The 27,848-nt window shown below is 40.6% G+C and overlaps 1 protein-coding gene across 2 annotated transcripts in view; it reads left to right on the top strand.

Annotated features, from left to right (window-relative positions):
• Positions 1-919: 919 nt before the first annotated feature.
• DSE (dermatan sulfate epimerase) overlaps positions 920-27,848 on the top strand; it is a 42,601-nt gene continuing 15,672 nt past the window's right edge. The window contains exons 1-2 of one of the 2 annotated variants that reach the window (XM_044426098.1): positions 920-1,112; positions 19,612-20,080. In XM_044426098.1, the coding sequence (XP_044282033.1) occupies positions 19,665-20,080 (416 nt within the window). In that variant the 5' untranslated portion in view covers positions 920-1,112; positions 19,612-19,664. Of the gene's footprint in view, positions 1,113-19,611; positions 20,081-27,848 lie in introns of those variants that run through there. The other variant, XM_044426106.1, reaches the window with a different exon arrangement.

Here is a 27,848-nt window from a genome sequence, read left to right as displayed (position 1 = left end):
AGGGTCAGGTCAGATCTCTCTCTGGGTGGTTTAGCCTCAGGCCATGCATTGGGCTATGGTGCTGCCTCGGAGATTCCTTTCAAGGGCAGCACCTTTGCGCTTATCATCCCTGCCTTAGTGGACCTAAGAGGGGGAGAAAGCGGCTTCCCCAAGTCCACCCATACACGCCACCCGCATCAGAAGCGCCCCAGCTCTGGCGAAGAAGGCTGCAAGGAAGGGCGTCAAGGGACTTCCTGGCCAGGCCTAGTGGGGCACAAGGGGTTGCCTCTCCCTGCCCCCTTTCTAGCCTGTGTTCCAGAGCAGAGAGCGTGATGTTCTCGGGAGCAGCGGAGCCACTGCCTGGTTGCTGCTTTCCCCTTCAGAATGGAAATGCCTTTGTTTTTCAGAAGGCCCAATGAAGAGAGCCTGCCGTCGGGCCCCAGCTTGGGCTACAGGAGAGCTGCCGCGTTGTCGCCCCCCAGCTCTCAGGCCCTTGTCGGGCGACGGGCGCTGGCCACCGCCACGGTCTTAGGAGGCCCACAACCCCCAGCGTGTAAGTTGCAGGCCTGCGGAGGTGACGGCTCACACTTACAATGAAGGAGAGGCTGCTGTGAGGGATCCCCTTCGGGGAAGGCAGCGGGAGGAGACCCTCCGTTCCCCCAAAGAGCTGAGCAGGAGAACGACCCCAGCGCCTCCCCCCCCCTCCGCTTGAGCTCGGCTCCTTGGCGGGAAAGTAAGTTTCAAAGGCGAGCCGAACTTCGGAGCGTCGCGCCTTGGGCGAAGCGCAACACCGAAGGGGAGGAGGTGGGACTCAGGGGCTGCTCGCCCTTCTCCCTTCCCCAGCCGCCTTCCCCGGTGACGTTGTGGTCTCCTCCCTCTGGCGGAGCTCCGGCGCCTGCAAAAGCCCTTCGGCGCTCCGCGCGGCCCCTGCCTCTCACATCCGTCCAGGCGCCCAGCTGCCCGTCCCGCGGAGCATCCTTCGGCGCCCAGGGACCAGAAGCTCGCCCGCCCAGCATGGGTGCCTGACCACGGGCGGCGGCGGGGCACCCGGCGGCGGCTTCCCTCACTCCAGCGGCTCGACCTCTTGCCGCCATGGAGTGAGTAACGCTGCGCAACGCCAGGCTGGAGGAGAGGTAAGGACGAGGAGCGGCGGTGGGAGGACGCCGCCTGCGCCGCCACTTTTTTTCCACCCAGGCGTGGACGGCCCCGCCAGTTATGCGGAAACTTTGCTCGGCCCTGCGCTGGAGGGTCGAGGTTTGGGGAAAGGAAGGGTCGCTTCTGCAGACGCGCGGGGGACGGCGGGGCCTTTTCGGCACCGGGTCAGCGCGCTCTGCAGACGGCCAGAGATACTTTCTCTTGCTTGAGGACACGCGAGGGATTGGTCGGTGGTGGCTGCGGCGGTGGGTTCGCGTCCCAGTTCAAGCCTTCGTGCCGTGGAATAGGGAACTGAGAGACTGGCAGAGCGCTACCAATGATGCTTTGCAGTTGAGAAAAAGCCCGGTTGAGCTTGCTTAGGAGAAAACATGCCTTGCATGAGATTGTAGCGAGGAGTGAGTCCTGGCCCGGGAGATAGGTGGGAGATCCGTGCCACTTCGGCTCAGGATCCGGCTAGTCAGCCACTTGAGCCCGGTAGTGCCGTGGACGATACGAAGAATGCAAGGAGTTAACTGGGCTCCGTCTTGATTCTTCGCTCACTCCTGTCTGCCCAGCATGCTCCAAGAGCAAAACGAGGAGAGTTACCCGCCGTGAAGTTCAGCAAATTTGAAGTTTATTTTGAGAGGCCCAAGGTTAAGTTCTTGTCTTTTATTGGGGGGTGGGTAATGAGTTCACCACAAAGGGCAAGATTGCGGTGTAACTTACAACGAGCCATGCACATTTATAGCACAATCCTACTCATGGCTACCTAAAGCAAGTCTTGTTGTGGTTCACAGGACTTACTCTCTGCTAACCATGCTTTTGGACTGACCATTTCACCCTTGATACCAAAAACAGAAAACAATCCTCTTACGCCTGCTTGTGTCATGTGTGAATTGTATGACACCCAGCTTAAAGCAAGTTCCAATGAATTCAGTGGGCTTTACTCCTGAGTAGACATGCATAGGATTGTCCTGTAAATGTACTGCCTAAATTTAGCCAGAACAGGAGTTCCACAGTTTTGCACATTTTTGCAAATCAATTTTATGCATGAATCTTTGGAAATAAATATGGATAGGTTTGCAATGCCTGTAGGTTCATGGAAGAGGGCCAAATTTGCTTTATCTGTCTATGAAAAACATCTGTGAGCCAATCCAACCACTTTCATGAGCAAGCCCAATAAGTCTACCCTATTAGTGCACTTGCCCTTTGTAATTATGAACAGTATTCTATTCATCAATTCTATAGTAGTTGCAATCAAAATCATAGATATAAACTAGGTAGCGGAGAGAATTTATATTTTACCACTGTTTTAACAAGCCTGACTGTATGAACAGAGGCCAATAAAACTCTCTAAGGGGAGAAGTAAGGCTGTTATCCATATACATTTACCTAGGACTAAGGCCTGTTTAAATTAATATATTTTGAATAACCATACATAGTATGACACTGTTTAATCTTTCTTGTGTGGACTTGAGCCTAGCTTTAATTTAGATATTCAAAGGTTTGGATTCTTTATATACCATTAAAACACCTCTTAATGAGCACCTCTGACTTGGACAGAGTGAATGAATGAAAGTGTATGAATGAAAGACAGGAATACAGGAGTTCCACACATACACACAGTACAATAAATAAAGGAAGGTATATGTTCAGGAATGCTGTTTTAAATGCACCTGTATCATATTTTTGAGTCACTGACAATATAGGGAGGTAGATTTATAATCATAGTTCAACTTTCCTACAATGTTTGTGTCACCTGTATTCCATCTGACAAGCATTCCCTTTCTTCCTCTTTCACTTCCTCTATGGAAACCTCTCTAGTAGCAGGTCCATTGCTACTCTGAATTTAAGGAAATGTGCCACCATATCTTTTGACCCTTCAGGCATAGATTCTATTGCAGTAACCCTGATAGAGGGGAAAGAAACTCCACCTTACTGCAAGTAGAGCAAAATGTAAAGGTACATGTTCACCTGGTAGTCTGCCTTCCTGTCCTGTGATCTGCTTCTAACTTGTCTCACATTGTGTGCCCTTTTAAGTGCAATTCTATGCATGTCTACTCAGAAGTAATAATTGGATCCAATGAGACTTATTCCCAGGGAAGTAGGTATAGGATTCTGTCCTCAAACTACTCTTTTAAAAGTATTACTTTCCATTAATATGTCTGGTAATCTCTTTCAAAATGAGAATTGATTGAAGGACTCAATTCAAGATGTAATGCTACTAAGATTTGCACATATTGCAAAGTAACAAAGCAGAGTAGATATTTATAGGCAAGTACTTTTGTTGTTTTCTGTTTCTAATTATTGCAAGCATTTGTAGCAATGCAATGAAATGCATTCTTCCTCTGAGGACAACATTGCATAATGGTAAATGTAGAAGCATACTCACACTGAGGGTGCATTCTGGGACCAAGTCTATCAACTTAGTGGGACTTCCAGTGCACCTGTATGGGCTTGTGCTGGATTTTCTAGAACTCCTACCTATTTCTTCCTTCCAATAGAGGCATCACTGTATAGTGCCCTGATTTCATTTTGCACTGAAGTCAAAATACTGTCTTCATAAGCCTTCCTAACCAAGGAATTTACATCTTGTATGTTCAGCATTATTAATGTTAAGTCACACAAAGTACGCATCTGTAGAAAAATCTGAAAGGAGAAGTGTAGAAAGCCAAGTTGTCACTCTCATTAATATTTTGGGACAGCTAAGCAGAACCAAACAATTGAGATACTAAGATTTGAGCACTGCTTAGCACTTTCCAGGTTGGCATTGAATACTGCAGGAAAGACTCGGAGAGAAAGGAACCCTGGCGATGAAGGCATGCACAAACAGGGCAGCCATTCATCATTTGGAATCTCTTTGGAACAATGTCTTGCTTTCCAGTGTGGCCCTTGATAGGTAGGTGGAGCTTACTCCCACTCTTTCTTTCCCCATCCCCACTTCCCCGCTCCTTTAGTACTACACAATACCATTTCTTTGCTTCACAAAAAGAAAGGTAAAATTCAGTGCCAGTGAAGAAAAATTATTAAAGCTGCCAGAAATGCAAAAAAAAAAAAAAAAAAAGTAAATCTGTCAAAAAAAAAAAAAAAAAAAAAAAAAGTGGATTTCTGTGCAGAAATTGGGCCCAGGACAGAGAAAATTAAACCTAAGGGCTTTTGCTATCTCAATTAACTGATCAGACCTGCAATCTCAGGCATATTAACTAGAAAAAAGTTCCATAAACCCAGTGGGAATTGACTCTGATAATGAGTGGTTCTACTTTTGAAGAGACACGGGTGTTCATAACGTCCGTGGAGTGATCTCATAATCCTTGTATGGGGCTGTTCTAGTGAATGCATTTTATAAGTGTATACAGCATGAGATGTCTTATACTCACGAGGAGCCATTGCTTTGGGGGCAGGGTGTAAAAGGAAAAGTTTCTGTAGATTAACAAAACAGCAAGAAACAAACAGCAAAGTCCTGCCTTCTGTTTTTACTGGACACATTGTGGGTTGGAGGAAGAGTTCAGCCAGGACAAGAATATTTTGTGAAGGAGCCCTGCACAAATTGAATACAGGACTCCTGTATAAACAAGAAAACCTTAGTATAAGTTTGTAGTAGGATGCGTGTTCGATTTGATATGTTTGCATTTCATTTACACTCAATACTAAACATGTTCAGTCAGAAATATACCCCACTTATCTTAATTTCTCAGGCTGCTCTGTGCTATATTGTAAAATTCTTCAGATAGAACTTTGCCTGAATTGTTTTGCCACTGATGAAAATATTCACATTCCACACCTACTTCACAAGAGTCTTCTAACATCATTAGGTAAACTGACATCACGCTAAATCACATCCCTCAAAGCTCTATTGCTTTCATTGCAAAAGCCAAATGCCATCCAGTTTAACTTTGAAAGAGAGCCTAGTATCGGCATTATCAGCTTTTCCCACAAATATTTGTTCTGCTTTTCCTTCATCATGCACTGGGGTACAATTTCTACTTACCATGTATCCAAATGATTACCAGCCTTAGGAGAGTGGGTAAAAATTCAGTGGCATAGTAAATTAAATTATCCTGTGCTCTCATAGTATTGATTACCAGCAGAAATTTTACCTCAGAAATACAGTTTGTTTGCCTTAGCTGTCTCATTCTTTCCATCACCCCTCAATATTTATTGTTATTAGTAGTCTTGGGGTCAGGCTCCCTTCACCCCACTTTAGCCCTGGCAGTGAGCAAGAGAAAAACCAAGCCTTCCAGTCGAAGTTCTGGAATGGAGGAAAAGCTGAACCTGCCTTGTTCTCTTTCATGCTGCATCCATGACAGGATGTTCAGGTTACATCTGGTAGTCATTCTTAGTGGCAAGGCACAGTTTAGAAATAAAGAACAGAGATACATCCTTTTCTTTGAAGATAAGCAGAAGAGCTAAAAGATGACCATTGGTTTCTTAAAGCAGCATAATAATATTTGATACTTACAGATTCATAAGTATTACTGAGAATCTTATGTGTGCTTTAACACAGTAATTAATTTACTTAATTTTAGTTCAAAAAATAATCACATGCACATTCACTAGTGCACTTCTAACTGTATTTAAACTCCTCAAAAGATGTATAAAATCTTCATATTGCTCTGGTATTTCTGATTTGCAAAGCAATGGTCAAATCACCCAGACAGATATTTACACTGAATTTTGCAATTGACAATTATTGTAAATTTGTGAAATGTTCTGTATCATGCTAATTATTTTGAGTACCTACATCAGCCAGGATGATGCAGATTACTGTAACAATTTAGATAAAGGGTGGGCAACCTCCAGGGCCAGTTTGGGAGCCTGTTTCCCTCCCCCAGACACCTGCTGCTCAAATTTAGCAGGGGGAAGAACCTGAGTAATTTCCTTTTAAAATAAAGTGTAGGGAGCACATGCCTTGTTTTAAAGGGAAGCTGTCATAGCACTTTCCCCTGCTGCTGTGGCACTAAATTATGTGTGATATGGGTTGCATCCTGCCTATTCCTGATTTAGAGAAGTCATTATGAATGAATTTAAATGTGGAGCATTCTTAAAATTGCTTCTCTGAGCATGAGATGCAAAAAAGTGTCTTAAAATTTTTATCAGGTGAAACCATGCCATATCATGCATTAGGCTGTAGCTTGCATGCTGTAAACATTCTGGTTTGGTAATGGAAGCTAATAGGGACTTGCTTCAATTAATTATATGTGGAGTCCTGTTGTCTCTTGGATATGAATAAGATGGAACTGCAAGAAAGCTTTCTTGGCTGTAGACATCAGCTCAACAGCTAAATTAGTGCCAGGTCCAGAAGCAAACCAGGGTGCCTACCTGCAGCAGTTAGAGGCAGAGAAAGTCTCAAGTGAGTATAGCATAATGTTTTCCGAAAATTAGCCAATCAGCCCTCCGGTTGCCCTGGGCTGAGACTCCTTTCTTTTCCAGCAAAAAAGCCAATGGCCAACTGAGTGATAGGAATCATAGTCAAATATTTCTGAGGGTACCAGTTCTGGGAAGTCTGGAATAAACTATAAAAAAGGAAGACTGTGGTTCAACTATTACTTCCAATTTTTTCTTTTCTTTTTAAGAATCCACTTTTCTTCATTCCCTACCTATCATGTGGATTGGTAGCAATTAAAGATCTTTTAAAGAGCAAATAAAATGTATGTGAATATAGTTCTTCAGAAAAGGTAATGCTTTCTGCAGACTCAGCTGTTCTCACTTCCCACTTCTCTGTATTCAGTCTGATTCATGCTTGTCAAGGCAAGTACAGCTGATGTAGAACTGAAATTTGCATCTCTTGGTAGAGATACAGAAAAGGGAAAAATGTTAAGTCATAATGCTGTAGTTTAAGAGCATACGGTATTGAGCTATATCAGAGTGAGAAAGGTCTCAAATGTGCAGCAAATGCTTAATAATCACAATGAGGTGTGTTGACAGATCCTGTGCATGTTAATTCAAAAGCAGGAGTTCAGAGGGAGTTGCAATCCTGTTCATGCTTGAAAGCAAAGTTTTCTGGATTGCTTACCCTCCTTGGCCCTCTTGCAATTTACCTAGAAAGGATCTTGAATTTTTAATTCAAGCTTTGGGGGCATCCCTGAGCTGAGTCCTGCTTAGAATGTGTTCACTGGTGAAAAGTGGAGAAGATGAGTTCTGCTGATTTCTCTGTCCCTCTGTAGCCTTTGGTGCCACTTCTCTTAGGCAGATTGTGCAGAATCCAAGGGAAAGAGGAACCTGCAAATGTTGCCTCTTCCCTGCCTAGCCAGTGATTAAACTGTAATAGATCCAAAGACCTTTCATTCGTGGGAAACTTTTGTTGGATCCAAACCAATATCAGTAAAACTCAAATGCAGAAGGTAGAAATCAATGAAGATACTTATCTGCATTGATTTTTACACTTTGTATTTTTAGACTTTATTAATATTCTATGTTGCCTCCAAGCCTACTGTAAGATATAGCATAATAAGTGTGGCATAAACATGTAGTGGTTATGGTAAAGTTTGACGGTTTAAGATACAGGCTAAGTCTGCACTTCAAACTAACCTACCCTTGACAAGAATTCACAATGGGTTAGTTGTATAAACAACCCCTGTGTGCCTGACAGACAACTGGGTGCACCAGGGGTTGGTCTGCCCTTCCTTCTCTGTTGGTTGTCCTATAGGTAGCCCAGGGAACTCTTGAAAGCACTAATTTGTCTGTTCCCTGCTGCTGTGATCACAAGCCCCTTTTTTAATTGCTGATGTTTTAGCCTTTCTTTTCCTGGAGATGGTGATCTTCAGTTTGTCAGCCAGTGACAGCCCCTTCAAAGCTAGCTGTCAAAACTCCTTTAACCCTAAAAGAGGTTCAGATGCACTTCTGCACATTCTGATCAACTGGAGTCTTTGGAGAAAATTCAAAATGTTCATGATCCTAGGAACAGAGCAAAAAGGAAAGTCATGAAGACATTGCCACAAAGAAGGTATAATTACACCATCCTCCCTTTCCGTGAGTAAAATCACTCATGGCTTTGCTCTCCCAGTGTTCATGGACTTCAGTGTGTAGCCAGCACAATCTGTGATGAGGGATACAGTCTGACAACATCTTAAGGGATGATCATTTTCTGTCCTTGCTCCAAATTAAAATCAGAGTGGTGCAGTGCCATGTGACGCTTGAGATCTGTGATGATGTGCTACAATAGCCTATAGCATTGGTCAGAATGATATTCTGCCCTGGAGCTTGGTGTGGGGGACAAAGGCAGAGGGCAGTCATATGGGTTCTTCCATTGTCACTTCTGCAGGTACATTATTAGATTATCCTCTTGGGGAGCAGAACTGACCTATAAGTGAGGATAGGGTTCTGAGTAATTTCAGCTGCTCTTCCACTATGCTTTCAACTGTGTGCAGTTCTATCAGCATCTAAGTAGTTCTAGTCTTCTGCTGGAATGTCAGCATAGATGTATAGCTTGGATAGCATAATATTCTAAACAGCTGGGCTAGGCAACCTCACTTCCATGGGCCAAGTGAGGCCGGCCAGTTGCTCACACCTTTTACTTGGACCCTTTTCCCCAGCCAGCAATCATTTTGTGTTCCCCTGGCTTTTGTGCAGTTATTTCCCTATTCTAGAAGGCTGAAATGCCCTTCCTAAGGCTTTGTTACTAGCAGTAAGGGCTTAAAGAGGCTTATATTTTGCCGTCTCCCCTTAACCTTGGCCTCACTCACCACTGCAATCCTGCCCCTCAGAGCTTTTCCAAAATTAAATCCAGCCCTCGGGCTGAAAGAGGTTCCACATCCATGCCATAAAGCATTGTGCTTTAGGATTTCAGAGCAATCCTATCTGGGCAAGCCAGGTATAGGAGTAGGACTGTCACTCTGTTTCGTAATTGTCAAAAGTGCATTGACTAAGAGCAGTGATACTTGGTATTATTCCAGACTGAGATCTCAGGGGACACTTTTCTAGAAAACACTAAGAAGGGGTCTTTCTGAACTTGTGCTTAAGTAATTGGTGGAAAACCAGCAGCTGTTTTTATCATAATCATAAACAGAAAAAAATGAAAATATGTACCTAAAAGATCTGCTAAAATTGTTGAAAAGGGAAGGCAAACATCCAAAACCAAGTTACTGAGGAAGTGTTTAACATTTATAACCTTCTACAAAACAGTTGCACTTTACAGGGTGGGAATAACATTTTTGTAAGCTGACATCAGCAATACAAAGGGCTATTATTTTTGTTTTTCTATTTCATTTGTGAACAGTGTAGTCTGGCCCATCCTAACCTTGTATAACTGCCTAGAAGCATTTCTGTCAAAATAGATTACTCAGAGTTGGTATATGCATTTGTTTGTAATAAAACACACATAAAGGCTAATGCAAGAATGGGGAAAGGTCTCAAAGTATTTATTATACTTGAGAAGCATAAGTTTTCACTATTAAAATATTTGCAAGGGGGAAATCATATTTACATCAAAGGCACTGTGATGGAAAAAACTTCAGCTGTTGAGTAGTATAGAAACTGATGGAGATGGAGACTCTAAAATTACTGGCAGGGATGGGATTGTTCAAGACAAAGTAAGTGGCATGGTTTCCTATGATCAGAAAAATGTCTTCAACCATGGAAGCCATAAAGCACTTGGAAGTGATTTTCTGTGGACAAGAAATGAATATGTAATTTCATAGTATCAAAAAATGTGGAAACCCATTTACACAGAAGCTTACTCAGAATTCTTAGTGCAATCTGTACAGACTGGTTAGGGAGAACTGTTATTGTGTTGGAGATATGAAAAAAAAATGTTTTGGAGACCAGGTCTGATCACTTCTAGAGTAGCATTCTATTCACACAGTAGACAAATGGGTAACTCACAAGCAGGACAGGAGTGTGACAGCAACTCCCCTGCCCATTCTTCCCAGCAACTGGTGTAGGCAGGCATGCTTGTTGCCTTTAATCTGGAAGTAGCATATACATAGCAGGACTAGTAGATAGTCTCCTCCTCCATGAATTTGGCTGATACCTTTTAAAGCCTTCTAAATTGGTGGCCAGCTTGTGGAAATGAATTCCATAGCTTATGTATGCATTGTGAGAAAAAGGACTTCATTTTTCTGTCCCAAATTGCCCACCAATCAGCTTCATGGGATGATTCTGGGTTCTGGTATTATGAAGAAGAAAAATGTCTCCTATCGATTTTTTTCCACACTGTACGTAATTCTGTGTTTCCCATATTAACTTTTTTCTAAGCTAAGCAATGCTAGATATTAAAACTTTTGCTCACAGAGGACTTGCTTCAGCACTTGGTTCATTTTACTTACTCTTTTCTGCATTTTTCCAGCTGTATAATATCCTTGCTTAGGTATAATTTCCTTGCTTAGGTGTTGTGACCAAAACTTGCTGTAAGTGAGGTTGTGCTATAAATTTGTTTAAGAGCAATACGAACAGATTTCTTTTCAATTCCTCTCCTTAGTGTGCCTTCTTACCTTTTTCACAGCAGCCACACAGTGCTGTGACATTTTTATAGAGCTGTCTACCCAAGATCTTTTCTTTGGTCAGTCACTACTCACTTAGATGCCATCAGTTTGCATTTACAGGTGGGATATTTTTTTACCCAAAATGCATTATTTTGTATTTGCTTACATTAAACTTCATTTGCTGTTTTGATGCTCATTCTCCCAGTTAGAAAATATCCTTTTGGAGCATCTCATAATCGCTTTCCATTTTAACCACCCTAAATAGTTTGGTGTCATCAGCAAACTTGGCCACTTCACTGCTTGCTTCTAATTCCAGATCATGTATGAATAAGTGGAAAATCCTTAGTCCCTGTACAACTGCCTGCAAGGCCTCACTGTTGGCATCCTTCCATTGGGAGAATTTACCATTTATTCAGTCTCTTATTGTCTGCTTGCATATCCCTTGTGCATGCTTGTGATCTCTTTTGTTTTCCTCACATAGGCTGACTCCCATTTTCTAAAGGAAGGAAGCCTCCTTCTCTCTCATAGCTCCCCTGACATTGCTTATTTACCATGTTGGTGACGTCTTGGACTTGGTGCTACCTTTCCTAACCTGTGTGTGCCTACTATCTGAGCTTCTATTATTGTGGCTTAGGGTAATCCCCAAGCCTTTTGAAGGGATTTAAGTATCGTACCTCCTCTATTCAACTTCCTTTTGACCATTTCCCTAATTTCAGAGACGTTTCCTCATTTGAAGTCAAGTGTCGGCTCCTTTTGGAAATCTTCCACTTCAGTATATATTAAATCGAATAGCACAGGAGTCAATATTTCCAATTGGTTCAATAGGATGACTTCTCATGCTAAGTCCTGGGCAGACTTGTCTAGGATTAAACCACAAATTGCCTCCCCTCTGTTTGGTTCCATTATATGGTTACACTGGCCACTAATGGTATTGCTCAGTGCTCTCCATTTGGTTTCTGGTGGTGATTCACAAGCCGTAAGATAGTGTTACATACTGATTTGGTTTATATAGGTCACATTTTGTGTTTTAAGCAATCTTCCTATTGTTATGTCTTCAAAAATGTGAATTAGCCCTTAATAAAAAGTTTCTGGACAGTAAATTAAGTAAGAGGCCTTCCTTCAACCCAATGTCTCTATGACTAGATTCACACAACTTTAAGCTACTCCCTGTAGCTTAAAGACCAAGGTGTTTCATGTCATGTAAACCTGCAATGGATTTGTTTGGGTGGTTTAAGTTTGGCTTAAAAGCCCTCTTGATTACCCTAGATCTTGTTTCACGTGGTGGTCCATTGCATTGTGCACGAGGGCATGCTACTACAGAATCACTTGGCAGGAGCAGCAAAACCCCCTTGCTGCTGTTGCCTAAGCGGCACTTGGAGGTAGCTGTCAAAGGCTTCTCTCTCTCTGTTACTGCTGTGAGACCTTCTAGGCTTGCCACTGCTTGTTAGTGCCGTAAAAATTCACTGAATCCCTGAAGCTGGCTTTGAAGCCAAGTGTTACCTCAGCAGCACATGGGAGCAGCCTGCAGGACCCTAATCATTCCCTGCCAGTGCTGGGAGCCCTTTTGGGCTTGTTGCAATTTCCCTCCCTATTATTTGGTTTTGGAGATTTTGGTGATCCACACTTCACCTGCCCACCACTCAATGAGCATTGCTCACCTTTGTTTCCCCTCCTTTTGAGATCACCTGAGATGGCTTTTGCAGACCTAGGATAGACCATGACACACTGCCCTTTCAAAGTCTTTCAGTGGCACCTTTGAAAGGCTACCTGGGGCTACCCACCCTTTCAAAACAATATGCATGTAGAAATCTGAAAAAAAAAATCCTCTCTTTTAACAAAAAAATATGTCCAACCCAGTTTGCAGTCTCTGCTCAACAATACCTTGTTTGGGTGCTTCTAGAAGGTCCTGTCCAGCATATTTAAATGGGCAGCGTGATCCAATGTGGTTGCCCATAACTGTCCACATTTAGAGGATGACAGACATCCTATCAAAGGCTGCTTCCAGTTCCTCCTGCCCTGCAAAACTCAAAGAGAATAGACTAAGGAGATCACACAGACCTCAAGCTCCAGGATCAATCTTCTACTCCTGGAGCCACAGGTGATGTGGTTCTTTCCCTGGTGACTACACAGGTGGAGGAGCATATCCTGCTGCTGGAGACCCAGGTCTGATCTTGCAGTGAGTTTCTGAGGTTGGGGCTGAGACTTGCAGCTCTCCTATGGATATCTAAGCTCTGTCTATTGGCCAAAGCATTACATCCTCCTTTTGACCTGTACTTTTTAACCTTTATCTTAAAAGCATTACTTCCGTTTTTACTTACAGAGAAAATGATTAAAATATTACCACATAAGATCCCTTGTCGAACCAACACTCATGACAATTTGAGATTAACAGCGTGATCCTGTGCATGTCTCCTTATTAGTATTTTCCACTGAGTTTAATGAGATTAAAGAAGTAAGGGAAGTAAGCAGGGTATAGGACTGCAGCCTTAGCACAGAAACACAGGAAGGTGCCAACTGGGCAATGTTGTCATATTGGTTTCTTTCCTTGATTTGCTGCTTTCCTCTTCATTCTGAGTTTGCCCTCACAAAATGCAAAGCAGCAAAGAAACAAACAGCCATAAACAAAACCTTTTTAATCCAAGTTTGTGTTCATTTACTATTTTTATCCACATTGATATATTGTCTTTCTGGCTGAATCCTTTGCCTTGCTTGGCCTACTCCTCCACCACATAAGCACAAAACAACAATCTTACTTAACCTGTTATTTTGCATGTGTGACTTTAGTCAGAGAAGCGGAAAGAAGTTCAGAACTTGCAAGAAAAAAAAAACTTTAGTGAGGCTAGTCAGAGCCATTTCTGTTTGTTTGTTTGTTCATTCATTCATATATTTATATGCTGCCTTTAACTGCCAGAACGGTCTCCCAAGGTGGCACACACAATAAAACAACATAAAACTGTTCAAAGAGAAAAATCATAAGACATAAAACAGTTCAGTATAATAAAACCAATAAAAGTCCATCAGCACTCACAAAGAACTTAGATATCAAATAATTTCTTTAAAAGTTATGTCTTTGCCTGGTGCCGAAAAGAAAACAAAGATGGTGCCAGGAAAATTTCCCTAGGGAGGGAGTTCCAGAGATGGGGGCAGCAGTAGAAAAGGCCCTTCACCTTTTTGCCACCCCTCTTATTTCCCTGAGGGATGGTTCTCACAGAAGCGCCTTGTGAGCTGATCTTAAGGGCTAGATAGGTATATTTGGGTGGAGACAGTCCTTCAGATGATTTCTATGAGATGGAGATGAACAGAAATGAATGCCCATGTTGCATTGATAGGTAGCTTGATTTTTATGAGGATGTGAGTGTAGTAGGTTTAGCATCTTTCTGATGAGATTTAGTTGGAATTCTGTTTCTTTTTCAAGTTTTGAGGGAAGTTAGCATTTTTTTAATCGCATATCTGATTTAGATTTTGAACACCAGGTTTACATGAATGAAAGAATGAATGCATTTTATCTATCCTGATTCCCCAGGGTGCTTGTGGCTTAGCTGGAGGCAGCTCCATGTCACCAGGGCCCACATCAGGGGCAGCACAGTGGGCTTTCATCATCCACAGTCTCGTTTCCCAAGACCTTGATCCCTTCCATTGTGCTCCTGGCACTTTCCATTTCTGGCTGCTGCCCTGCTAGTCTCATTCTAGGGCTACTGCCTTAATCTGCCATGCTCGGTTACACAGCAGTTTTACTCCCACCAAGAATTGTGAGCATATTCTCTTGGAGCTGTCTGTTCACTAGAGTCATTTTCCCCCCAGCACTTTGCATGTGTAGACAGTGTTGGAGAATTTTATTTCATATTGGAGCACTGACAATTGCTTGTTTTTCTTTTCAGTCAAGTTGACTCTGTAGTTCTCTTGAAATGAACAGTTACCAGAAATTCCTAATTCATTATGAGAATGCAAAACTAGTGATTATAACATGTTCTCATACAACCTTAGCAAGAAGCTTGATTTGCTTTGTTTCAGTCACAATAAATGAAGAAAATAATCCCCAGGGTGGTAATATCTGAAAATGTGTGTGTCTGTGTTGGAGGGAGGCACAAAGAGATTACCTTTCTATTTTTTCTGAATGACATTTGTTATAGATTGTGTGAAAAGTTATGGAGAAAGGTGTCAGTTCAGCATTGTAAATGTCTTACTCTACATACTACTTTCTTAGACATTAACTCTTTCGTTTGAGTCTATTTGATTCCTTGTTAAACTTCTTGTAGTTAGTCCCTAATCTAACTTGTTCATAAATTGCAAAGGCAAAAATTAACAATTGTCAGAGTTATTTTTTTCTGATCTTCCAAATGTGTAGAAGATCAGAAAGGATTTTGAACAGTCACCTAAATCTACTTGATAGAATATACTATATCTCTATATCAGATAGATGTCTAACTAGAATTTCCTGCAAGAAAGGAATTTGCACAGCCTTTCTTAACTATTTGCTGAATTGGTTTTACATGATTTCTCAGAGCACCATTGATTATATTAAACAATAGTAACACACAAGATTCCACACAAAGGTTCTACTTACTGCAACTATAGGAAGAAAGTATTCCTGTTGTTTCAGCATTGCTATTAAATTCAGATTTTCTTAGGTACTGAGTCATCACTGCTGTTGCTGCTGAAACAGCAACTGCTTTCTATAGCTCATTGTAAAACAAGGCAGGTCTTCGGGATAGAGGCTGATAGTAAGGTGAGATAGCACGTCATTTGCTGTACTGTTGATGCAAACTGTACTGTTCCAGTGTTGATATAATAGCAGATGTGCAGTGAAGGAAACAGTGACTGCAGAGCATTTAGCCCACTTCCCAAGCATAACTTATATTGCAGAGGTCTTCGCAGAATAGCAAGTTTAGATTAGATCAGTTAGATAATATGCACCCATTTTCACCAGAATTGTTTCTGTTGGAATCCAAACACGATACTTGGTTGATTGTCTCAGAATTATGGAGCAGGCACCACCTCCAAATAGGATTGGCATTTTTCCAGTACAGTTGCAATAGGCAAGAATTATACAAGTTTTATGCTGAATGAGTCATTCTCTTGCACATCATGCTGATTCCCCTTGTGTGTGTGTGTGTGTAATTCCATCATTTCCAGTGCATTCAGTTTCATCATTCTTAGGCAGTTGTATGCACCAGGATCACACACACACAGAGCGAGCGCGTGTGCACGCACAATATGCTGTGGGAGGGAGTGGCCTGATCAGCATAAAATGTGTACAGTGCGGGTGTGAATGTTGCAATTTTACGGTATCTACTATTTTTACTGCAGTTGTTTTTAGGGATGACAAATTATGTCAGACAGCCAGACTCATATTTCATTATTAGCCCAGTTTTCAGTGACCTCACACGACACAACCACCCATCATGGGCAGCATCTCAATCCTGTATATTATGTATGTGGCAATAAGTCGGTCGTTTCAGTGGTCAGCTTTGAAAGCTCTACTTGGCATGATCTTTGCTACAGGGGATGTAACAATCTGAAATTGAAAGAGGCTACATTGCTGAGCTTATGACTTGTGCCACTCAGTGGGTGGCATAGCTTCTTTGCCAGATACCTTCACATCTGGCCCAGTACATGGAGTAAGTTCTGAATAACAAAATGTTCAAGATGCACACTTGACTTCAGCCTCACTCTTTTGACATGGAAGCCTCCCAGATAGGAGTTGACCATCCAGTTAATGTAGTCTTGGTTAATGTGAGGTAGGAACCAGTGTCCAATCACTTTGAATCATGTTCCAATCATAATATGAAAGTCTATACAATAGAAAAGCAGCTTCCGTTGCCAAGACATCACCAAAGTGACTTCTTAATTATGTTGCATATTTCATCAGATATTATTTCTTTCTTTCAAGGGAATTCAGTTTGACAGCCATCTTAAAAATGAACAGAAAAAAAATATCAAGATGTCCTAATTCCATGTATGAGTTGCTTCACAATGTATAAAAGTTCATCTCTACCAATCGTTCAGCTTATATCATAAAAGGAGATCTTCTTACACACGTCCTATGTACTGTACTAATTACACAACAGAGCAATAGCATCATTGTTTCTCCCAGATCAAACCTTAGGATTCTGCTCCACAAGCATGAAATAGCATGAATGGCAGTCCATTTACTTGTGTGTGGAAAGTTCTTGCTCAATCCCTTGTTCCTTGACTCAGACATTAATTTATTAGTTTAATTTTTGCCCCCTAGTTTGAAACACCTAGTCTCTGTGTGTGGCTTTTGTTTATTTTAGCTTTGTACATGCTTTTCTCTCTTTCTGAAACTTACGAAACAGCTTTTTCTCAGACAAAATATCATATAGTATGTTTTGGATGCCATTTTTTGCCTTTGGCCTACTTCTGGTTTTAATAATTGAAAACTACTGTTCATTATTTACATAAATCCATCTATCTTGGTCTTTCTTTCCTTAACCTTTCCCCTCTTGAGAATTTCAGGAATTCTCTGACTTTCCTTTGAGAAATCCTAGCCTGTTTTATCTAAGACCTAGGTTGAAATGCTTGATAATTCTGAATGCTGGGGGGAACTAATGACTATGTTTAAACAGTTTTTTTTCTTACTTTCATGTACAGCTTGCCATTTTCAACCCTTTTAAAACAGGCATGCGATTGGAAAAATGTGCACTTTTATTTAACATTCCGCTTTTTAAGTGGCAGGCTGTAAATCTCCACATGCAAAATGGAAGGGTGCTTTTAATCTAATAGGCAAAAACACACATGCCCTAAAGGCCAGTTATTTCAAATACATTTCCAGGATTTTATTCTGCTGGCATTTTTTCCTCTTCTCTTAATGAAGACGTGTCACAACTGGAGGCATTATACATGATTCTAAATGACCCCTGCACAAACCTCCCACATTCCAAATCCTTTACTCTGCAGCTGTGAACATCAGCCAGCCCAACATTCACAATTTTGGCTCCTTTCTCTTTCCCTTCCCTCCTCCTTTTTTCAAGCCGCGTAGTAAGAAATGTTTTATATCTGGCAATCCTCATCATTCTGATCATAGAGAAACCTTTTAAAGGTCTAGGTTTTTTTAGTTATGCCTCTTAATTAGATGTTTTATATGTTAGAACGTCCCTTGTTACCTGCAAAGGGTAAGATTGGATTGTGCTGTGAGGCCACTCATTACAAAGGATATCGATGCACTGGCAGGCAAGGGACTTTCCCCGGTACAGTCAGTCACTCAGCACGATTCCACCAGGACTGAGGGAGAAGGGAGGAAAAACTGGCAGCAAGAAAAGGATGGAAGTCATAATAAGATTGCTCAGGTACCAGTTTTCCCCTGGTAATGGTATAATGTTACAGCAGCGACAATTCTAGTGTAACTCAAAACACTCCCATTGGTATGACTAGAAAACTCCTCTCTCCCTGTCTCACAGTCACAATAAAGATAACATTCCAACTAACTGACCCTGGAGCTGGTGGTAGCACTGTACATAGACCTCCTATCGGGAGACATGGGTTTTATGTATCAGAATGAACAGAGGGGCGCTACAGTGCCCTCCCTTTGTGCATTCCCAGTTCTCGTTGCCATTAGTTCCTTCAAATGCAAGTTGTACTGTTAAAAAAGACATATTCACATCTTCTAAAGAGGTGCGCTCTCCACTTGTTTCTCCTGCATTTCCTTTGCCCACTGATACCAGAGAGCCTGTTTTACTACTGATGTGAGTTTCTGTTCTTTGTGCATCTGCAACCTGGCTTTTACCCTTGCCTTCAAATGGGGGCAATACAGAAAACCGCATCATGTTGTAGTATTGTCTCTGTGAAGGCAGAAGGATTTTTTCTGGGCAGCATCTGGTTCTTCATTTCTGCCTTCTTTCCATCTGATGGAGAGATTCAGTGTGAACTTTCTGGCCAGGGACATGTGTGTCTGTTGTACTGGATTGTTTGGATAGTGGTACTTAGTTCTGTGTATGTGTGTGTGTTTGGTAGTATCATGATTGGTGGATGTCAGTGGAGTTTACAGGGCTGCCATGGAAATTTCTCTCAACCTTGCTACATTTACTTTATTTTGAACAGTTATTGTTGCTCCATCATATTTGATTACTGTTGGATGAGCATGGTTTTATATGTTGGTCTTAGCCCTGGTGGAGCAGCTGCCCAGCATCTAAATACCATATAATTTGTCCCACCCCCAAAATGCACACGTGTGCATATTTGTGCACGCAAATAACACCCCCTCTACAAATAACACCCCTCTATTAAGATGCCTTTTTTCTTGTGTGAATTCAGTGAATTCAGCTTCAGCCATTAGCATGTAAGCACAGAGAATGGTGCATAAGATTCCATGTAATGATACCAGTTGCTAAATTAGGCAGTACAAGGAACTGAGATAAACTGGCAACAGAACCAGCCTTGCGTGCATTGAAATAGCCCTTAGCTTGATAACAGCAAAGCCTTCAATCAACTTACACAGCTGGCAGAGTTGCACACACAGTGTGCCTGCACTGTTGGAGTGGAGGCTTGCCTATAGCTGTCTGAGGGAAGGATTTGCCACTTCATTCGTCCGAGGAGTTTCTGCTCCATAACAGGAGAGGAGGTGGCAGCTATATTACTCTGCCCTTTCACCTTCTAATCTCCTTTGGCAGTTTTCAATGCCCAAAATGTGCGCTGGTTAGGAATTTTTCCACCTAGTGATTGATGGTGTTACTGCAAGCAGTGAATATCCAGACAGATATAAGGTATTGAAATTAATTAATGTGTTTGAAAGATTGAAAACAAAGTAACTCTGAGGTGCATATTTATAGGGTGCATTAATAGATATGACTTCTTTCTGGTTTCTAGATTTTATGGCCTTGGTGCTGACAGACAGTCATGCAGCCCCATTTTATCGTGAAATCTGTGTAAATTTCAAATTTGTGTAGCAACAACTTACATATGTGTTCTGGGGACTCAAATACTTTTTTTTCTCCAAAGAAGGCATGAGCTGGGGTTTGGATTCCTTATGCATCTCATCAATTTTCCTGTCAGTTATTCTAACCGTTGTTCTCTCTTGGAATTGATGAATAACCATTTTTCCCTTTTGTTTTTGCTTACCTAGGCTCCTTCAAAGATGGTTCGGCTGCCATTGAGACCTGGAGCTCTAATGCCACAATGAGGACTTACACACGGGGGGCTCCTAGTGTGTTTTTCATACATCTGGTTTGCTCTGCACTCGTCTATAGTAGCGACGACACCCCAAGCACTGTGGTTCCTTTTGTCAATGCCAACTACGATAGCTACCCAATGCTCTATTTTTCCAGAGAAGAGATGCAGGATTTGCGACTCAGAGCAGCCACCACACACCAGCACATCGCCGCTCGGTTGACCGAGGCTGTGCAGATCATGCTGTCAAATCCTTTGGAGTACCTTCCTCCCTGGGATCCCAAGGACTTCAGTGCTCGGTGGAATGAGATCTATGGCAACAACCTGGGTGCCCTGGCAATGTTCTGCGTTCTTTATCCTGAGAACATGGAAGCCATCAACATGGCCAAAGATTACATGGAAAGAATGGCGGCTCAGCCTAGTTGGTAGATTTTTGTCTTTGTTTTTACTGCAAAACAAATCGTTTTATATGAAAATAAGCATACAGTGGTGGGGGAGGGTGTTCTGGCTTCAATTCCTAAGCATTTTTAGGAATTCCTGAGCAATTCCTAAAAACAATAAGCATAAGTAAAGTGGTGGGGGAGGATGTTCTGGCCTTCAATTCAATTCCTAATTCAATTTCAGTTGGCTTTCAGGGACAGGTATTTTGCAAAAACAGTACCTAAAACACCTATGCCAAATGGCTTTAGCTTTTTCAGAACTACATGCACTTAATCTATGTACTTGCATTTCAGAAAGAAAGCAGCACCTTTGGGCACCTAGTCTGGAACAAATGCCTGTCCTCTACCTCAGGGCCACACACCTGGTTTCTGCTTAACATTAAGCCCCCTAGCTTTGTTTATTGCAGACAGCACCTCTGCTGCAAATAACAGCAGGAAGGGCTTTCATACCTTGTTTGCTTCTAATCTGGTATATTGTTTCCTGTCGTGTTCTATAGAAATCAGATTTACAGTTAAATAAACCATAGCAAACCTTCTGAATGTTCTGAATTGTGCCATGCAAATTCATTCTTTAGTTGGACAGTTTTTTGCAATCTCAATTGTTTATACTTTTGTTTTTGAGGTATATGAGGTTGATGTACATATATTTTAAAGGATTATGTATTCTAGTAATTACTTATTTAATAACCATTTAAAATCAATTGAGCATATATAGTGAACAAATAGTTCTCATTTTAAAATCTTTACTTCAGGTAAACCTCTTTGTATATAAGTATTTTTGGTGTATCATGAATTGTTCAAAGAATAATGAAAGCATTCCATAACCACCAAAATTAGAGTAAGGGATGGGGAAACCACGATAACTCATGTTACTGGTAGAGTAGTTAATATTACGTATTTTGAGAGTAGCTAATTTCAGGACAGCTGCTATTTTGCATTAGCTGATTGTAGATCTATAGGAACCTGCCTTATGTACCTACAAACTTTTGGTTCACCTAGTTCAATATTGTTGACACCAGCTGGCAATGATTATCCAGAATTTCAGGCAGGTATTTTGGAGATGCCCAGGATCAAACCTCGGACCTTATGCAGGGGGCTCTACCACTAAGAAAGGGACTTTACCACTGGCTCTTCCCTTCAGGTATATTTGATAACTGAACTGTGTGCCTTTTGTAAAGTAATTTTAAAAGGAAAAGAAAACAGCAAACTTCTGAAATACTGAAAAGATGGCCATAGTTGTATGGAATGGTCCTTCAGAGTTTGTTAACTTTTAGAAATGGATAGCTTAACATTATTAGTTCATTTTGTTGTGCTGCTTTAATTCCTTCCTTGGCCATTATACAATTCTAAGAAAGTAACTATTTCCTTGCAGATGTCTGTATATAAAAACAATTCATAGCTACAAAATAGGATGAGCATAATTATGCAAGTCTTTCAACAGATACTCTACAAGAAATGTTGAAACTTGTGGTAATAACAAAACGTGTGGAGAGAAAAATTGGGCTATGATAGTGCTTAAGTGTGAACTTTGCTGTGAGATTTGCCAGTAGAAACCAGCTGTTGCCCTTTCCATCTCTTACCATGCTTGGCTCTAGTGAAACAGTCTCCCAGCCCTGTTCCAGCCACTGGGCCACTGGAATGCTATTACTGTAAAGAGCGAAAGTAACCTTTGTTTTCTTTTACCTTATCTAGGCTGAATCACTTGTGTTCTAAAGCATCTCAGTGATTTAAATAATGTTTTGTTTCTCGCACTTGGAGCATAGTTTGAAATCCTATCTTCAGCTTGTGTGTCTTGCATTTGAAAATGATTTTTTCATTGTTGAGTTGTGCATGTACTTTCCTACTACGTACATCTTTGGCTGCCTGTTTGGAAACAGAACCTGTTTTACTGATCTCTATTGTTAGGTGCTGGCTATTGTATTATATCCCACCCTGCCCCCAGTTTGTGACCTTTTGGGGACCAGGGAATGTTTCTGTGTCATCATCATCTCCCCTAATTCTAATGATGCCCTCTTATAGCAGCATAAAATCCAAAACAGTTTACAAATTAGAGTAGGGAGAGAGGGAATGGGAGAGAAGGGAAGGGAAGGATAACAAGGATGTAGACAAGTTTTATCTGTACTTTTTATGTGTAGTAAGCCTGCAATCCTAAACATATTTACTTGGGAATAAATCCTATTAAATACAACAAGACTTCATTCTAGAAAAAAAGGATTATCCTGGAGGCTTGTTTCAGTTGGAAGTAAAGATTGGAGAAGAAATCAGATTTTTATGAAAATGATAGACTTTGAGAGCTGAGAGCTTAAGGGACAGAGATACAGTAGCTACAAAAATATTTTAAAAATGAAATGTAACTTTGTGCTCGATTGGTATCTTTACATAGATTGTAAAATGGTAGACTGCTTTCTGTGTACTGAAGTGCTAAGGCATAGGATCTAAAGTATGTAACACAGTTCCAAGTTGTGTGCTTGTTTGAAATACAGATGCAGTGTACCAGTGTCCACACTGGTAAAGAGGTCCAGTGGTAAAGAGGACAAAAGAATTTTCCCATTCCTGTTCTCACTTTTGAAGCACTACAGTCAGTACTCCTACAAAAAGTTGAGAAAATGCCACACCCTCTGGATATTTTAAACTCGTGCCAGAGAAATGCAAATAGAAAGGTTTTCACAATTGACCTGAAGGTCTTGTGTACTACAAGAATACCACCTGCATAAGTATTCTTATATTGCATAAGGCTTTATACGGGTATAGATCCACAAAATCAATGAATCTTCTGCAGGAAAGTCTCTATCTCACTTACCTGGGTTTGAAAAAAGTTGTCCTTTTATAAATGTGTTAGCATAACTCCACTGACTTTAAAGTTCTAAGCAAGCAGGTCTGGTTTTGTTTTTAAAGCTCTATTTGTCACAGTAGGAATTCATTGCAGTAGATGGAATGTTCATATCTGGTATTCTCATAAAATTTTATTGGCAGTTTGATATGTTCAAAGAAGTATTTACGTTTTCTTGATTTTTCCCTCTGATAATGATGTTAGCGCTAAAGATACTACCTCGAGAATCAAGGAATACCCCAGAATATTAAGATTCAGGTCTGTAATAATGCAAAACCTGAAACAAAACTATATTTTAAAATCTGTGTTGCATCAGTTAATTCTTTATGCTGTTTGTGATGGCGTACAAACAAGGCTTTTTTTGTCATAGAACGCACCAGAACAGCGTTCCGGCACCTTTTTTCGACGGATTTTTCCGCATGAATTTGATTCGCCCTGTCAGGTGTAGCAGGTCGGCAGCAAAATCATTAAAATGGTGCATGCGGGCTGCTTGTGTGTCCGCTCTGGTTGTGATGGCGCTTCTCAGCTTGTAACGCTGCTCGGCTTGTGATTGGTCGTGTGGTCGCGCGCTGAGTGCTTACTGCGGGCAGCAACCATTATGTTTCATTACACAGTGTTGGTGTGTGTAGAGCGACTGGCTACATGCAAAAGGTAAATAATTTCTTTATTTTAAAAAAAGTTGGTGAATTGAAAATCTTTTTTTAATTTTTAATGTAAATGTGTGACCCCAAATTTAAAAATGAAAAACATTACTAATTCTCAACCACCGGTCCTGCTAATAAAAAGGCCAGAATATTAAGAACTGAATATATAATTTTTTAAATAAAAGATTAACAAGATGAGAGTTCCAGCACCTTTTTTTTTTTTTTTTTTAAAAAAAAATAAAAAAAAAAATTTTTAAAAAAAAAAAAAAAAAAAAAAAAATTACAAAAAATTTTTTTTTTTTTTTTTTACACAACACTGCATACAAATATATTGATCAAAAAAATACAGTATACATGAACCCTAAAACTGAGCTCTTTGAAATTCTGGGCATCTTGAAATTGTGCATTTTTTGGTTTGCTTTACATTTTCCTTTCTATGCTAGATTTTAATAGAATAGGTATTTTATTCTAGAATATAATCAGGTTAAGTTTTCTACTGTTATTACAGTAATAAGAGCTGCAGAGTAAGTGGAGTAATTTCTCCTATGATTATATGGTGAATGTAGCCACAGTCCTTTTCAGAATAATTCATTTTAAATAGAATGTTTAAACATTAAGAAAATATTGGTTTGCTGTTTTATTTGGTCTGTTTTTGAACAATGGCTGCTCTTTGGAAATCCAATAATTGTGCCTGAAATTAACAGTCAAGCAGCACCTTGCTATGTTGGAATTCTAGTGTAGAATTACATTACTAGAGATACAGGCCCTCAGTCTTTCTTAGATTCTTTTTAAATGCTTGAAAACTATTTTCTTCTGCATATGCATGTAAAGTTTCTTTGCATATTTCCTCTTCCTTTACCACTTTACAAATCTATCTTTTTAACATAATTTTATTGACCTCTATAAAGGCAAATTTTAACCCCATTTTATTATATAAAACTGGATCACGGGAATAAGAACTTATAGGAAAAACGAATAGCCATTTCCAAAGAATGGTCTACCAAAATGGTTGCTCAACTGTTTGTGTTAAAGTTTTCACATATCTAAAAACTGATTAATAGGTAAAACTCCTTATTACTTACCAATTTTGGTAACTCTAAAGCAGCTTTTCCCCAACCTGTTGACTGGAGAGAACAGTTGTAGTTTAGCACATCTGCAGTAAAAGGCTGTGATAAAGTGTGAGGTATAAAAGCTTCACTCAGCTTCAGCTGTAACCCATCTATGTGTAACCCTAATCTAAGAATCACTGTACTTTAACAGTTTAGTCACATGCTGCTATCTCTGGCTCAAATATTATAGGGGGAATTGACTCATAACCTTTTTCTCTGGGGTGTTTCATCTCCTTAATGAAATTGCAGCAGAATAACTGAGTTGAGGGTCACTTGCATGTTACCAGAATGTTATCAGAATAGGCAGATGAATAACCTTTTATCAGCTGTATTTAGATTGGTTTTCAGAGCTTGAAGTTATTCTCACGAATTCACCCACATGCATACCATTAAATACTCTAGAAAATGTCTAATCTTCTTCTTTTGAAAAGATTAAAAGAAAACTTAACATTGTAGTGATGTGATGCAGCATTGGGAATTTCAAAAGTGTCTCTCATCTATCAAAGCAGCCACTTTAGTCAGTTGAAGGCACGATTCTGATACCTGAATAGTAGCCAGCTACCACCTTTCCAAGGGGTGATGACACTTTGAAGAACAACAGCCAGAAGGTGGCTGGTTAGAAGAACAGAATGATACAAAAGGCAAGGCTATGGATTGACAAAAGTTGCTGTTGCTATTGTTATTGTTACATTTGTATGCCAACCCATATCCCATAGGCTGGGTGGCTTACAATAAAATAGAAACCATACACATTCATTTGCAAAATACAGTGCTGTAATCAAAACAAAAATACAAAATGCATTATTAATTACAAAATCAATCAATGCAAAAAACAACAAAAAGTTGTTACTATGTATGATTTCAATGTTATGTTCATAAAGAACCAGAGACAATGGAGAACTCAGTTTCCAAACAATGGTGAGCTTGTGTTGAGGCAGAACAGGTGCTACTACTAGACATAAAAAGAAACATGTTTGAAGCACAAAAAGCATCCAATAATTTCCAATAATATGCAGATCTAATACAGATATCTGCCTAGCCATGTTTGAAAAGCACCTATTTTATAATCAGTAAAATATGAATGCTGTTTTGTTCTTGCCTGTTTCCTACAACTGTGAAATGTTTACATCAGTTCATCAATGTTGGAGGACACTGATTTCTCCCCTGCCCTTCAAGTGTTTAGTTAATTTCTGCTAGAGAAGAATCTCTGTATTTGAAACAAGTTGGGAAACTTAGAAATAAGCATGCCGATATATCTTTCTTGCAACCTTTGTTTTGCCTTTGCCTTCTGTATCATTCTTTGAAAAGCTGGATGTATAGAATATCTATTATTATTTTCATTTCTCTACCACTCAATAGCCAAAGCTCTCTGGGCAGGTTACAACAATTCATAACGTGCTATTCCTAACCAGGTGCCATCCAGATGCCTTGAAGTACAATTCTCATCATCCCAAGGCAGTTGAAATCCAAGACATCTGGAGGATGCCAGGTTGGATAAGGCTTAGTTAGATTATAACTAAGCTAATATGGTTACTTCCATTTTCATTGATAATGAAATGTTCCTATACTAACCTTCATGATTCTGCTGTTTAATGGGTCATCTTTCTAAAATTTCACACCAAAACTACTTTGGGGGGTTGTTGTTCCTTGAAGTTTTGTTTTGTTTTTTAATACTCTTGAATTTATACAATTGAGTTATATTTCTGCAGAGTAGACTTTCTCACATTTCCATCACAGTGTAAGAGCTACAACAGTGTTGCTTATTCCTGTAGTGGCAGAGTTAATGTGAGAGCCCTTGACTGCATGGGAAGCGCTTATTATTATGTCCCTTCCACACCAGTATTAACCATAGATAATTCAGGCATGATGGAAAACCATATCACATGCTGCTCCTCAATGAAGTTTTGGCCTTATCACAGTACCCAGTGATATAAAAGGAAGACATTCCCACAGCACCCATGCTGCTGGTATAAGATAAAGAATCAGTCAGACACACAGTGTTTTCATATTTTTGATTGGAAGAGGAGGTGGTTGTGAAAAATATGGCAAACAAAATAAGGTGCAGTGGAAGTTAATTGACTATCGTGAATGAGAAGAGATGGGAAGAAAAAAGATAAGGAGACTTCCATCCAGATAATCACAGAAAGTCATACCTATTTAAGAAATAGCAAGTTTTTCCTCTGTGAAATCTTAACCAGGAAGTGGAGTTCAGTGGTTCAAATGAGTGACTCTTGTGCAGATACAGAAAATGGGGTGATATAGAAAAGGGGGCGTGGCATATCCTGCCACTGAGTGATCTCAGCTTCCCCTGCTTGGGTGCTGCAAGGGGTCCCCATCCTGCAACAAATGCCAGTTGCCTCTTTCCTCCCTTCCTGTCTTTGAGAAGAGTTGCCAGTGAGTGGGTGACGGATCTCCAATAAACCTTATGCACCTATTCAGACATTTTAAGAAAAGAAAAGCAAACCAGGGAAGGTTGCTGCATTATTAATGAAAGGGCTAACCAATTAATCATGTGCAGTCTTTTCCCCTGACCTTGAACTGAGATAGGTATTTGTATGTTTGAACAAAATCCGGTGAGTGTGCTTTCACAGCAGACTCAACATTAACACTGTATGCTTTAAGCACAACTTATCAGTGGAAGGCTGTATGCTTTTCAAAGCTGGTCTGGATACTGTCCAGCATTGGGTAACTTGTGGCCCTCCATATGTTTTTGCCTACAATCCCCATCATTCCAAGACACCAATGATCGCCAATGATCAGGGATGATGGAACGTGTAAGTAAAACCATCTGATGGCTCACCAGTCAGCTGCCAATGAGATACACCCTTAGGTTGTTTGCATAGTTCAAAAGAACCTCCATGGTTGCATTCTGACTGATTCTATGAATGCCAGTTGTATGAAGAACATTCTCTGTGATCCTGGTACACAGACTAAATGTCCTGGTGGAAATCCCATAATTGCAGTGGCTGGAAAATGTGCCAGTAAGGCTAACCATCTACCCACAAGACTGTTTTGTCACTCAATGATCTCATGAGTAAACTTTTGCAGTCTCCGATTTCCTAAGTTTGCTTCTTCCATTCACTCCCTTTTAATGACTTTATCTCTTCCTCTGGATTCCGTTCTCACATTGTTGCCAGAGCTCTGGATGGCTATGCCATTTCTAAAGTCAA

This window comes from Varanus komodoensis, unplaced genomic scaffold (genome assembly GCF_004798865.1).
Source record: "Varanus komodoensis strain SLA01 unplaced genomic scaffold, ASM479886v1 scaffold1, whole genome shotgun sequence".
NCBI classification, from domain to species: Eukaryota; Metazoa; Chordata; class Lepidosauria; order Squamata; family Varanidae; genus Varanus; species Varanus komodoensis.
Note: the sequence above shows the minus strand (reverse complement) of the source record. Positions and strands in the feature narration are given on the sequence as shown.